The sequence below is a fragment of the Thalassophryne amazonica genome, chromosome 9, assembly GCF_902500255.1.
Source record: "Thalassophryne amazonica chromosome 9, fThaAma1.1, whole genome shotgun sequence".
Lineage (NCBI taxonomy): Eukaryota > Metazoa > Chordata > Actinopteri > Batrachoidiformes > Batrachoididae > Thalassophryne > Thalassophryne amazonica.
Window position 1 is genome coordinate 73480291 of NC_047111.1, and position 13421 is coordinate 73493711.

The following is a 13421-nucleotide window of genomic DNA, read 5'->3' on the forward strand; positions in this document are numbered from 1 at the left end:
GTTGGCGGTGTACACGGGGCTTCTGTTTAGGGCTACGCTTCCTCCTCACAGTCACCCAGTCGGCCTGCTTTCCCGGCTGCTCGGGATCTGCCAGAGGGGAACTAATGGCGGCTAAGCTACCTTGGTCCGCACCGACTACAGGGGCCTGGCTAGCTGTAGAATTTTCCACGGTGCGGAGCCGAGTCTCCAATTCGCCCAGCCTGGCCTCCAAAGCTATGAATAAGCTACACTTATTACAAGTACCATTACTGCTAAAGGAGGCCGAGGAATAACTAAACATTTCACACCCAGAGCAGAAAAGTGCGGGAGAGACAGGAGAAGCCGCCATGCTAAATCGGCTAAGAGCTAGTAGCTTCGCAAAGCTAGCGGATTCCTAAAAACACGCAAAGTGAATAATGTGTAAATAATTTAGAGGTGATTCAGCAGAGGGAGTGCTTTAGTTAAGGCACGTTAAGATTACACTGGGGAAATAAATCGTTATCTAGATAATTAGATCAGTCTAACTGCGCAGATTAAACAGCTAACAGATACAGCAAAACACTGCTGTGCTCCGGAACAGGAAGTGATACAATACCGCAGTGAGAGCCAACCACCAGTAGAGGCAAGCAAGGCAAGTGATGAATCTCGAATCTGCATTGGGCAAGGTGATGATGCTGGAACTTTTGTTTGGTGCTGTTCCAATGAGATTTCTAAAGATGACTGCCTGAAGAGAACATGTAAATTTCCACAGTCATTGATGATATGGGGCTGCATGTCAGGTAAAGACACTGGGGAGATGGCTGTCATTACATCATCAATAAATGCACAAGTTTACATTGATATTTTGGACACTTTTCTTATCCCATCAATTGAAAGGATGTTTGGGGATGATGAAATCATTTTTCAAGATGATAATGCATCTTGCTATAGAGCAAAAACTGTGAAAACATTCCTTGCAAAAAGACACATAGGGTCAATGTCATGGCCTGCAAATAGTCCGGATCTTAATCCAATTGAAAATCTTTGGTGGAAGTTGAAGAAAATGGTCCATGACAAGGCTCCAACCTGCAAAGCTGATCTGGCAACAGCAATCAGAGAAAGTTGGAGCCAGATTGATGCAGAGTACTGCTTGTCACTCATTAAGTCCATGCCTCAGAGACTGCAAGCTGTTATAAAAGCCAGAGGTGGTGCAACAAAATACTAGTGATGTGTTGGAGCGTTCTTTTGTTTTTCATGATTTTTTCCTCAGAATTGAGTGATTCCAAATTTTTTTCCCTCTGCTTGGTCTAAAAAAGTAACCGTTACTGACTGCCACAATTTTTTTTTCCTGATTTCTTATAGTGTTTCTTAAAGCCAGAAAGTTGCCATTTGAAATGACTTTAGTTTTGTGTCATGTCTGTGATCTGCTTTTTTTCTACAAAATTAAACAACTGAATGAACATCCTCCGAGGCCGGTGATTCCATAATTATTGCCAGGGGTTGTAGATAATTACCTGTGTGGAGGTTGAAAGAATAACAAAAAAAACCAAAAGGACTCTCTGATCAATGTTACTATAAAAAGCCAAGTCATGGATGAACAAGCCAATACTCAGCTGAGCGGTTCCTCCTATTATGCTGATACGGCATGGTGACAAATGAAATAAATAAGCCATTCTGTTGGATGACCTTGACCTTAAGTGATAAGTATGGATGTTAGGAAAGGCCTCTAATAGTACAGGTTACTGTCTTCATAAAGTTTCAGACCAAACATAACCATTTCGGGGGTCAGACGGTGCCTTATCACTAATTGTCATGTTTGACCTTGACCTTGAGGTCCCAGGTCAAATGCAACCAGGTCAATGGAGTTAGGATGCATGATTTCCTATTACAAATGTAATTGATATTTGGAGAGATGACAATCTGGGTTCAGGCAGTGGGTGTCTTTGTAAGCCATTATCTTGGATGACCTTGAAAATCTAGGCCAAGGTCATGTGCCTGGATGTCACAATTGTGTCTGTGTACAATATTGTATGAGTGTGTACTATGTATGCAAGGGGTAAGCAGGAAATCTAGAGCCCTAAAAACTTAACAGATGAACGGACAGACGCACAAATGGAGTCCATTTCAATGGTCCTCCTTATTTCTTGGAGGGGACAATAAACAGCTTAATTCAGTGCTCTCTTACACTTTACATTTGAAGCATTTTAATCAGATTGTCAAACTGACATCAACAGTTTTTACACATTAGGCAAAATGGATGATGCCAGCTTGTTCTTGTCTACCAGGAGCGCTCTACCCAGATGGAACCTCAGGCAGGTTGAAGCAGGACGACGCTGTTCCTCCTGGAGGAAGCTACACCTACCGCTGGGAAGTCAAACCGGAGTTTGCCCCCACTGAGGATGATGCCAACTGTCTGACTTGGGTATACCACTCTCATGGTGACGCCCCCAGGGACATTTCCTCTGGGCTCATTGGGGCGTTACTCACCTGTAAGAAAGGTATGAAAATCACGAAAAGCAATGAATCAAAAGGTTAGGGTGTATGAATTTTCTCATATCACGCACCAACTTTCACAATATTGTTACAACATCAGTTTTTAGTATCAGTGACGTTCAAAAGTATTATTACCACAATGTAGTTTTGTAAACTCAACATTGTAGGATGTCTAAGTGGAACCAGTATTTTACCGGAAAATATTTCATAGGTTTAAATTTCCATGTTCCAACACAAGACTGAACTGGGGAACTATTAAACAACAGTCAAATGTCTTATTGCTGCTCCACATTGGCTCTCAATGAGCTTCAGAATGACATGAATATGTGTACTTATGAGGATCTTCAACATTGCAGCAACACTGCTGGGAATCTACAAAATGATGTGGCAACTTTTGTTGTATGGCTGGGGGGCCTGGCTGCCTTTTTGTTTCTGTCTTTTGTTTTTCCTTCCAGGTGGCTTGCATTTGGAACTGAGTGGCTGTGTTGCTGAGTTTATCAGGACCTCACCCTGATCACCTGAGGCTGATCACCTGCGGCTCATCAGGACTCACAGCTGTGGTGCATCTACATGGATTGGAACATGGTGGCATTTAAGACTGGAGTGCACAGTGTGTATTTGCCAGAGACTCGACCTTGTGACCAGACGGGTGAGATCGTCGTCTCGGGAGCCATCTCATCATCAGTGGATGCAGAGAACGTCCAGGTTTGATGCACGGTCTGTGAAAGAGGAGGGGGTGAGGTCTCACGCTCGTCAGCACACTTCCTGAGGTACGTTCGATTTTGTGACTAACATTTATACAGTCAGTAAATGTGGTGTCCCTCACACCTTTTTATATTGAGCTGTACGTTAGTCATGTATCGGCTTCCACTGCAGTGGAGTTTTGTGAACTGGATGTTCCATGCCTGCAGGTTGGGAAGCTGATTAGTAATCAAGCCAGGAAGTGTTTGCTGTTTATGTACACCTTTAAGTGTTCTCTCTGTGTGTAGAGTGTGGACTCACATAATGGTTCCTTCTTTCACAGACTCGGTTTGTTGCGGCCACCTGGGGGGTGTTGGCGGGGTCCTTGGGTCCGAACAGCTTCTGGCTCCGGACCGTTAGCGCTGCTGGGAGCGCACCACGCCAGACCGCACTTTCTTTTGTATTTTTTGTATCACTGTTATGTATTAAATTCAGTTAGCCTTTGTACTGTGCTCTGCTTATTTCATACTGGGTCCTTCAAACGCTGGTCGGTTCTCCGAGCTGCATCTGACACATAACAACTTTAGTGTGTTGGCGTGGAAGTGAGGCAATCAACTTCTGCTGAGATATTTAAGGCCAAACTTAAGACTTACTTTTTCTCTAAAATCTTTGAGGGTTGTGAGGTATGGTTTTATTTTAGGTTTTGATGTACTCATTAATAATTTTTTTTGATTTATATTTTTAATCTTATTTTAATATGGGCTTTATGTTGGGTATTGTATTTTGATTTCAATGTCTTATGGCTCCATTGTACAGCACTTTGATTTCTGTGATAGCACTTTACAAATAAAGTTATACTGCTAGTGTGTTGTCCATGGGGATCCATGGGCTGTAGATTGGGTAGTGTTTCTAAAATAAGTCACTGACATTTTGGTAGTAAAATGCATAAAGTTTCTATCATGAGTTGGAATAACGCATGTTTCCAGAATGTTTTTAGAACCTTAGACCTTGTACCTCAACAGTTTTTTGAATAACTCCTCAACCCTTTTATTTCCTTTTAATTATAATAATAATAAATAAATAATAATATGTATATGTCACAGACATGAACAAGCGAAGCTCTTCAGCATCTCACCATGTCATTTAGGCCCTTCAGACTTTTTCTGAGTAAATGCTTCAGCGGAGCATTAGCATGGCTAAAACCTTTTAGCTTCTGGGGGGAGCTCTACTCCCCCAGACCCTGCCCCCCGCACCTTTTAAGCATGTTTCTTTATTTGCCTCTCACATGCCTAGAAGCTCCTCGCCATCGACCCATGTCATTTACGTCTTTCAGGCTTTTTTTTTTTTGAGCAAATGCTTCAAGGGAGCATTAGCATGGCTAAAACCCGTCAGCTTCTGTGGAGCCCCCACAGACCCCTTTTTATTATTATTAAATTATTTTTATTGTTTCAAAATTTAAACAGCATACAAGAACAAGAGAACAGTAGAAACAAACATTGGTGCTTTCAAGTGCAAAAAACAAAAACAAAGAGACATTAGGGAGAACAAATTCAGACCACATTAGGGCAGACAAATAAATAAATAATGATAACAATACAAATAATCAAAACAACAAAGAAACATCACAATAATAATTAAATCAAAACCAATCAGATTGTAAGGTTAGGGGCTAAACTCTAAAGTGAGCTTTTAAAAAACTTACAAAAGGTTGCCAGATTTTATTATAAGTTTGGAGAGAGCCGTTCATGGTGTGCCTTAAATGCTCCAGTTTTAAATGAGACATAACATCTTCCAGCAGGAGTTTGTGAGAGGGCGGAGCTGCTTTTTTCCAATTGAGCAGAATCAGGCGTCTTGCGAGTAAAGTTATAAAAGCAATCGCACTAGCCTGCTGGGCTGTCACAGTTACATTCGGTGGAGCAACCCCAAACAGAGCCATCATGCAATTCAGACCGATAGGCTTATTACATAGAGAGGAGAATGTTCCAAATAGTTCTTGCCAGAAATTCTGAAGTTTAGGACACAACCAAAACATATGACTAAGACTTGCCGGGCCAGAGCCACACCTTACACAGGATGAGTCAGAACCTGGATATAATTTGGAGAGTTTACTTGGAGATATGTGTAGTCTGTGTAATATCTTGAACTGTATTAAATTATGTCTGACACAACTCGATGAGGTGTGGATTCTGGTGATTGTCGATTGCCAAGCCCGATCGGTGAATTGTTCACCTAATTCCTCCTTCCATTTGTTCCTCAGATGCTCTGTTGTTGGGGATGCTGCACCTTGAATTTTACTATACAAAATTGACACTAGACCTTTATCACATGGATCCAACTCTAAACATTCATCCAACCAAAGTTGTTTTCACAAAACTGTTGGGAAAGTGTCGTAACACGGACCCACAACAGGGGGCGCAAGTGAACGGACAATGGATAAGAAAAGGAGTAACAATTTAATGTTGCGAAAGTACACAACGGAATACAAACAGAAATAACAGGTGCCAATTGTATACAAGAGGACAGTGGGCAGGCTCGAAGATAGGAGACCTCTGATGTACGAGGAGCCGGGGCCCACACCGCTTCCACCACCAACGGCCTGAAGAACACCGGAGCCGCCAAGTCCTGAATCCCCAGGTGGTCTCTGTCCTCCGTTGTCGGCCCTGGTACTGCTGGCAAAGAAGAAACAGAAGGAGGTGAGTGTGAGTCCTCACACCCAGCAACCTTTACACTCAAATTCTCTGGGAGGGAAAACCTCCACCTCCAGATACGTTTCTCTTGTGCAGCTCCTGTTGGTCCCTCTTCTGGATCACCACAGGAATGCGGCTGCACACAGAACAAAGTTTAGACAATCGATAAGTCAGCAGAGAAATTACCTTTGTGGTAGATGATTTCTCGGCGAGGAGGTGGAGTTGTGATCCGCTTCTTGTAAGGAGGTTAATGAGAGACAGCTGGTGAGGTTGACAGGTGACAGCTGTCACTTCCAATAGCTCTGGCGCCCTCTCATGCTTGAAGCCCGCACTCCAAGCAGGGCGCCGACTGGTGGTGGTGGGCCAGCAGTACCTCCTCTTCAGCGGCCCACATAACAGGACCCCCCCCTCAACGGGCGCCTCCTGGCGCCCGACCAGGCTTGTCCGGGTGTCGGCGGTAGAAATCAACCAGAAGGGCCGGGTCCAGGATGAAGCTCCGTTTCACCCAGGAGCGTTCTTCGGGTCCATAACCCTCCCAGTCCACCAAGTACTGAAAACCCCGGCCCATCCGACGGACGTCCAGGAGCCGACGAACAGTCCATGCCGGCTCCCCGTCGATGATTCGGGCAGGAGGTGGCTCGGGTCCAGGGGTGCAGAGTGGTGAGGTGTGGCATGGTTTAAGCCTAGAGACATGAAAAATGGGATGGATCCGCAGTGAAGCCGGGAGTGTCAGCTTCTCGGACTGAGGATCTTGGCGATAGGGAACGGCCCAATGAAACGGTCCTTCGGTTTCTGAGATGTCACCTGAAGCGGGATGTCCTTGGTGGATAACCACACCTCCTGCCCAGGTTGGTATGCAGGGGCCGGGGAACGCCGGCGGTCTGCATGGGTCTTGGCCCTCGTCCGGGCCCGCAACAGGGCAGAACGGGCGGTTCGCCACACCCGGCGGCACCTCCGTAGGTGGGCCTGGACCGAGGGTACCCCGACCTCTCCCTCCACAAGTGGGAATAATGGGGGCTGGTAGCCCAGACACGCCTCGAAAGGGGAGAGGCCGGTGGCGGAAGACACTTGGCTGTTGTGCGCGTACTCGATCCAGGCCAGATGGTTGCTCCAGGCCGCCGGATGCGCGGAGGTGACACAGCGAAGGGCCTGTTCTAGGTCCTGGTTCGCCCGCTCTGCCTGGCCGTTCGTCTGTGGGTGATACCCGGACGAGAGACGTACGGTGGCCCCCAGTTCCTTACAAAAACTCCTCCAGACCTGCGAGGAGAACTGGGGACCACGATCCGAGACGATGTCCGCTGGTATCCCATGCAGACGCACGACGTGGTGGACCAGGAGGTCTGCTGTCTCCTGGGCCGTCGGGAGCTTCGGGAGGGCCACGAAGTGGGCCGCCTTGGAGAACCGGTCCACTATCGTCAGTATGGCGGTGTTGCCCTGGGACGGCGGGAGGCCCGTGACGAAGTCCAGGCCAATGTGGGACCAGGGGCGATGAGGCACAGGCAGGGGTTGGAGGAGACCCCTGGTCTTGTGATGGTCCGCCTTGCCCCTGGCACAGGTGGTGCAGGCCTGGACGTAGTCCCGGACGTCGGCTTCCAGTGACGCCCACCAGAAGCGCTGCTGGACTACTGCCACGGTCCTACGCACTCCAGGATGACAGGAGAGCTTGGAGCCATGACAGAAGTCCAAGACGGCAGCCCTGGCCTCTGGTGGGACGTAAAGCTTGTTCTTTGGACCGTCTCCTGGATCCGGGTTCCTTGCCTGGGCCTCCCGGACGGTCTCCTCTACGTCCCAGGTGAGGGTGGCCACGACAGTGGACTCGGGAAGGATGGTATCGATGGGGTCCGACAACTCAGCCTTGGCCTCCTCTTCGTGCACCCGGGACAGTGCATCGGATCGTTGATTCCTAGTCCCGGGGCGGTAGGTGATCCGGAAGTCGAAGCGAGCGAAGAACAGGGACCAGCGGGCTTGCCTGGGGTTCAGCCGCTTGGCGGTCCGGATGTACTCCAGGTTCCGGTGGTCTGTGAAAACCGTGAAAGGCTCCGTAGCTCCCTCCAACAGGTGTCTCCACTCTTCAAGAGCCTCCTTCACCGCGAGGAGTTCTCGATTGCCCACGTCATAATTCCGCTCTGCGGGGGTCAACCTGCGGGAAAAGTAGGCACAAGGATGGAGAACCTTATCGGACTCCCCGCTCTGGGACAGGACGGCTCCTATTCCTGAGTCTGAGGCGTCCACCTCCACTACAAACTGGCGAGTAGGATCAGGCTGCACCAGAACTGGCGCAGACGAAAACCGGCGTTTCAACTCCTGGAATGCGGCCTCGCACCGGTCCGACCAGGTGAAGGGGACTTTAGTGGAGGTTAGGGCAGTCAGGGGGCTAACAACCTGACTGTAGCCCTTAATGAACCTCCTGTAGAAGTTTGCAAAGCCGAGGAACTGTTGCAGCTTCCTACGGCTCTTTGGTTGGGGCCAATCCCTCACCGCCGCAACCTTGGCCGGATCCGGGGCGACGGAGTTGGAGGAGATGATAAACCCCAGGAAGGACAAAGAAGTGCGATGGAACTCACACTTCTCGCCCTTCACAAACAACCGGTTTTCCAACAACCGCTGAAGGACCTGACGTACATGCCGGACATGGGTCTCAGGGTCCGGGGAAAAGATGAGTATATCATCCAGATATACGAAGACAAACCGATGCAGGAAGTCCCGCAAGACGTCGTTAACCAATGCTTGGAACGTTGCGGGCGCGTTGGTGAGACCAAACGGCATGACCAGGTACTCAAAATGACCTAAAGGGGTGTTAAATGCCGTCTTCCATTCGTCTCCCTTCCGGATCCGAACAAGGTGATACGCATTCCTAAGATCAAGTTTGGTGAATATTCGGGCTCCATGCAGGGGTGTGAACACCGAATCCAAGAGGGGCAATGGGTATCGATTGCGAACCGTGATCTCGTTCAACCCCCTGTAATCAATGCATGGACGGAGTCCGCCGTCCTTCTTGCCCACAAAAAAGAAACCAGCACCCATCGGGGAGGTGGAGTTCCGGATCAACCCGGCAGCCAAGGAGTCCCGGATGTAGGTCTCCATTGATTCGCGTTCCGGGCGTGAGAGGTTGTACAGTCTACTGGACGGGTACTCAACGTCCGGGATCAAATCAATGGCACAATCGTACGGTCGGTGCGGTGGAAGAGTGAGTGCCAGATCTTTGCTGAAGACGTCAGCTAGATCATGGTACACCCCTGGCACCGCCGTCAGATTGGGGGGGCTCTTAACCTCCTCCTTAGCCGTGAACCCGGGAGGAACCGAGGATCCTAAACACTCCCGGTGGCAGGTTTCGCTCCACTGCACCACTGCCCCAGACGGCCAATCGATCCGGGGATTGTGCTTAACCATCCAAGGAAAACCCAAAATCACTCGGGAGGTAGAAGGTGTCACGTAAAACACGATCTCCTCCCTGTGATTCCCAGACACAATCAGAGTCACGGGCTGGGTCCGGTGTGTAATCAACGGGAGTAGGGTGCCATCTAGTGCCCGTACCTTCAAAGGCGAAGGCAGAGCCACTAGAGGGAGCCCCACTTCCTTTGCCCATCTGCTATCCAACAGATTCCCTTCGGACCCCGTGTCCACCAGTGCTGGGCGTGAAGGGTTAAATCCCCACTTAGGATTATCACTGGGATTCGTGCTGATTTGCGGGGTTTCCCCGTGTACATGTTATGGCCCACCCTTAGCCCAGTTTCTAAGGGCGGGCGTTGGTGTTTGACCGTTTGGGGCAGTCTTTTAACAAATGCTCACATGAGCCACAGTAAAAACACTCCCCGCGGGCCAGCCTCCTTTGTCTGACATCAGATCTTACTTTGGCCCTGCTCGTGTCCATAGCTTCGTCAGCAGGGGGAGCTGTTGCCACACGGAGCCCACTGGCAACGGAGCGTGGGGACGACGTCACCCTTTCTGACCCGGAAGAGAGAGGGACGGCTTGTGCCCGGCCACGCCCTCCGGCCTGCTCCCGACGGTGTTCATTTAAGCGGTTGTCTAATCGTATAACCAGATTAACAAGCCCGTCGAAATCCTGCGGTTCATCTTTAGCCAGTAAATGCTCCTTCAGTACTGGAGACAGTCCGCTTATGAAGGCAGCGCGGAGCGCAACGTCGTTCCAGCCTGACCTCGCAGCCGCGATGCGGAAGTCGACAGCGTACTCAGCTGCGCTCCGACGCCCCTGTCTCAGTGACAGCAGCACGGTCGAGGCAGTCTCGCCTCTGTTGGGATGATCAAACACTTGTTTGAATTCCCGTATAAACCCAGCGTATGATGACAGAAGCCATGAATCCTGTTCCCAGAGCGCTGTAGCCCAAGCGCGTGCCTCACCTCGAAGCAGATTAATTACATAAGCCACCCGGGTGGCGTCTGATGCGTACATAACTGGACGCTGTGCAAAAACGAGCGAACACTGCATTAGGAAGTCTGCGCACGTTTCTACACAGCCTCCGTACGGTTCGGGAGGACTTATGTAAGCTTCAGGGGACGGTGGGGGGGGTAGTTGAACGGCCAGTGGAACATCTCTATCAGGCACCGGGCCAGCAGGAGGAGACACTGCAGCGACGCTTGACTCGCGTGCTTCCACTCTGGCGGTGAGAGCCTCCATCCTCCGATTGAGGACTGCATTTTGCTTGGTTACCAGCTGTAACTGAGCAGTGAAAGCAGTAAGGATGTGCTGCAGATCACTTACCACGCCTCCTGCTGCCGCCTGCGCTCCTTGTTCTCCCATTGGCTGTTCAAGCTGTGGTTGACGCCCCTCGGGATCCATGACGAATGGCCGAGAAATCCTGTTGGGAAAGTGTCGTAACATGGACCCACAACAGGGGGCGCAAGTGAACGGACAATGGATAAGAAAAGGAGTAACAATTTAATGTTGCGAAAGTACACAACGGAATACAAACAGAAATAACAGGTGCCAATTGTATACAAGAGGACAGTGGGCAGGCTCGAAGATAGGAGACCTCTGATGTACGAGGAGCCGGGGCCCACACCGCTTCCACCACCAACGGCCTGAAGAACACCGGAGCCGCCAAGTCCTGAATCCCCAGGTGGTCTCTGTCCTCCGTTGTCGGCCCTGGTACTGCTGGCAAAGAAGAAACAGAAGGAGGTGAGTGTGAGTCCTCACACCCAGCAACCTTTACACTCAAATTCTCTGGGAGGGAAAACCTCCACCTCCAGATACGTTTCTCTCGTGCAGCTCCTGTTGGTCCCTCTTCTGGATCACCACAGGAATGCGGCTGCACACAGAACAAAGTTTAGACAATCGATAAGTCAGCAGAGAAATTACCTTTGTGGTAGATGATTTCTCGGCGAGGAGGTGGAGTTGTGATCCGCTTCTTGTAAGGAGGTTAATGAGAGACAGCTGGTGAGGTTGACAGGTGACAGCTGTCACTTCCAATAGCTCTGGCGCCCTCTCATGCTTGAAGCCCGCACTCCAAGCAGGGCGCCGACTGGTGGTGGTGGGCCAGCAGTACCTCCTCTTCAGCGGCCCACATAACAAAAACTGCGAATCTGTAAATATCTAAAAAAAAAGTCTGATTGTAATAAGTCAAAGTCCTTTTTCAGCTGTTAAAATGAGGCCAATTCGCCATCCTTAAAAAGATTATTTACACGGGACAGACCCTTCCTATGCCACAATTGAAAAGATGGGACAATCAGAGAAGGGGGGGAAGTTAACATTAGACTGAATAGGAGTTGCAGCTATGGTGCCTGTAAATCCAAAATGAGTACGAAATTGGAACCAAATTCTCAATGAGCCCTTGACTATCAAATTATTTGTCCAGTGATGTTTACTCAGAGGCAGCGAACTACACAATAAAGAGCCAAGTGAAGCTGGGTTACAAGAACGCTTCTCCATAGAGACCCAGACTGGAACCTCTATATCTGAAGCGTCTGCAAGCCAGAATAACAATTTCTGAATGTTCGTGAAATTGACCTTTGTCGCCATTCTTGCTGTTTTTACCCCATAACTCCATAACATTCAGTCATAGATAGTCTAAACTATACGGTTTTGGAATCGTTATGATCAGACAAGTAATGTTGTGTAGTTTTAAATTTGACTGGAATATTTTAAAATTTTGACCCCTGTGTAATTCTTCAATTGACCCCTACCTGGCTGCCTATTGAAAATTTGCGTGACCATTTGTTTTTTTCCAAAAGTGTAATGTCTAAGGTGTATTTGTGCTGAATTGATGTTTGTATCACCATTTGAAGGATTGTTTCAGTTATCTGCTTCACTAATAAGCTAACAGAGTTTGGTGTCATTAGAAAGTCCACGGTTCAAAGGACGTGTTCAGTTCAACTGAGGCAAACAATTTTCTTCTTCTACAAAGGTGGATTAGAACTTTTTGTGGTACACAGCACCAACTACTGGACAGGAGGAACCTAGCAGTTGATGTGACTCATGGATTTCAAAATGCAGATCTTTTCAACCAGACGTGTGGTGCTGTGAAATGTCAATCATCTGTGTCCAATCAGATTTCAGGGGAGTCCAGTAACAACCCTGGCCTCCGCTCCAGCTCCACCCATGCCAGGAAGTGCTCAACATTTGACATTTCCAGTTTCACTGGTAACTGAAAACTTGGCACTTCCTGTTTTCAGTGTGAACTTGCCACTGAGTTCCTGCAAGATTCCATGAGATATCGTCTGTCAAGCCAAGAAGTGTTTAGGTTCTTGTTATCATACACTGTTATTACAATATCATTATTATCACTTTACCGAGGCATTGCTGGGCCGGTATTGTAGATTTACATCGACGCTATCTGGCTATACCCGCCCGCTGTGCGTAAACAAATGACGTCATAGCGCGCAGCCCAAGAACTGTCTGCAGAGGAAAAAAAAAAAGAAAAACTGTCCGCAGAGGAAAAGCTAAAAAGGCGAGAAGTGTGTGTTGGTCCCAATATGGATATTTCGGATTTTTCTTATGGATAGTACGACAACGAACAGCACCCAAAGCATCCAGCGTGAAGGCGCCTTGGTATTCTGGTGCTCCCTGTTTTGTCTGTTTTGTGCGTGAATCGTGTGTCATCGTGTCCCTACACCCGCGAGGAGCTTCTAAACATCAAATCATCACACCACGGACATTACGCCAGTTTTTTTGGTGCCTGCAGCTGAACTGGTTCACTTTTTGGCCAAAAAAGTGAGACGACGGCGGAGAGGGAAACGCGCTGGAGCTCTCATTGCGCCTCAGACAAAGGGGCATGCGCACGCCCCTACCTGGGATATTTCTCTCCAACGTCCACTCACTCCACAACAAGATGGATGAGCTGGCACTGCTGATGAAGAACAATAGACATTTCTCCTCATCTTGTGTACTGTGCTTCACGGAGACGTGGTTAAATGCACAGACCCGGACTGCGCGCTCCAACTAGAGGGATTCCAACTCCTCCACACAGACAGAGACCGAGCACTCTCTGGTGGAAAAACTAGAGGGGAGGACTCTGCTTCTATATCAACAACGCCTGGTGCTCCGATGTGACTGTGATCTCCCAACACGGCTCTCCCTCTCTCGAATATCTCCTTATAAACTGCAGACCGTTCTACTCTCCACGTGAGTTTAACTCTTTCATACTT

General features: G+C 48.8%; 1 protein-coding gene across 1 annotated transcript in view; it reads left to right on the forward strand.

Moving 5' to 3' along the window:
* Positions 1-13421, forward strand: part of LOC117517368 (ferroxidase HEPHL1) — a 136195-nt gene that overhangs the window by 39279 nt on the left and 83495 nt on the right. The window contains exons 3-4 of the mRNA XM_034178362.1: positions 2244-2456; positions 8612-8625. Coding sequence (XP_034034253.1) covers positions 2244-2456; positions 8612-8625 — 227 coding nt within the window. The remainder of the gene's footprint in view (positions 1-2243; positions 2457-8611; positions 8626-13421) is intronic.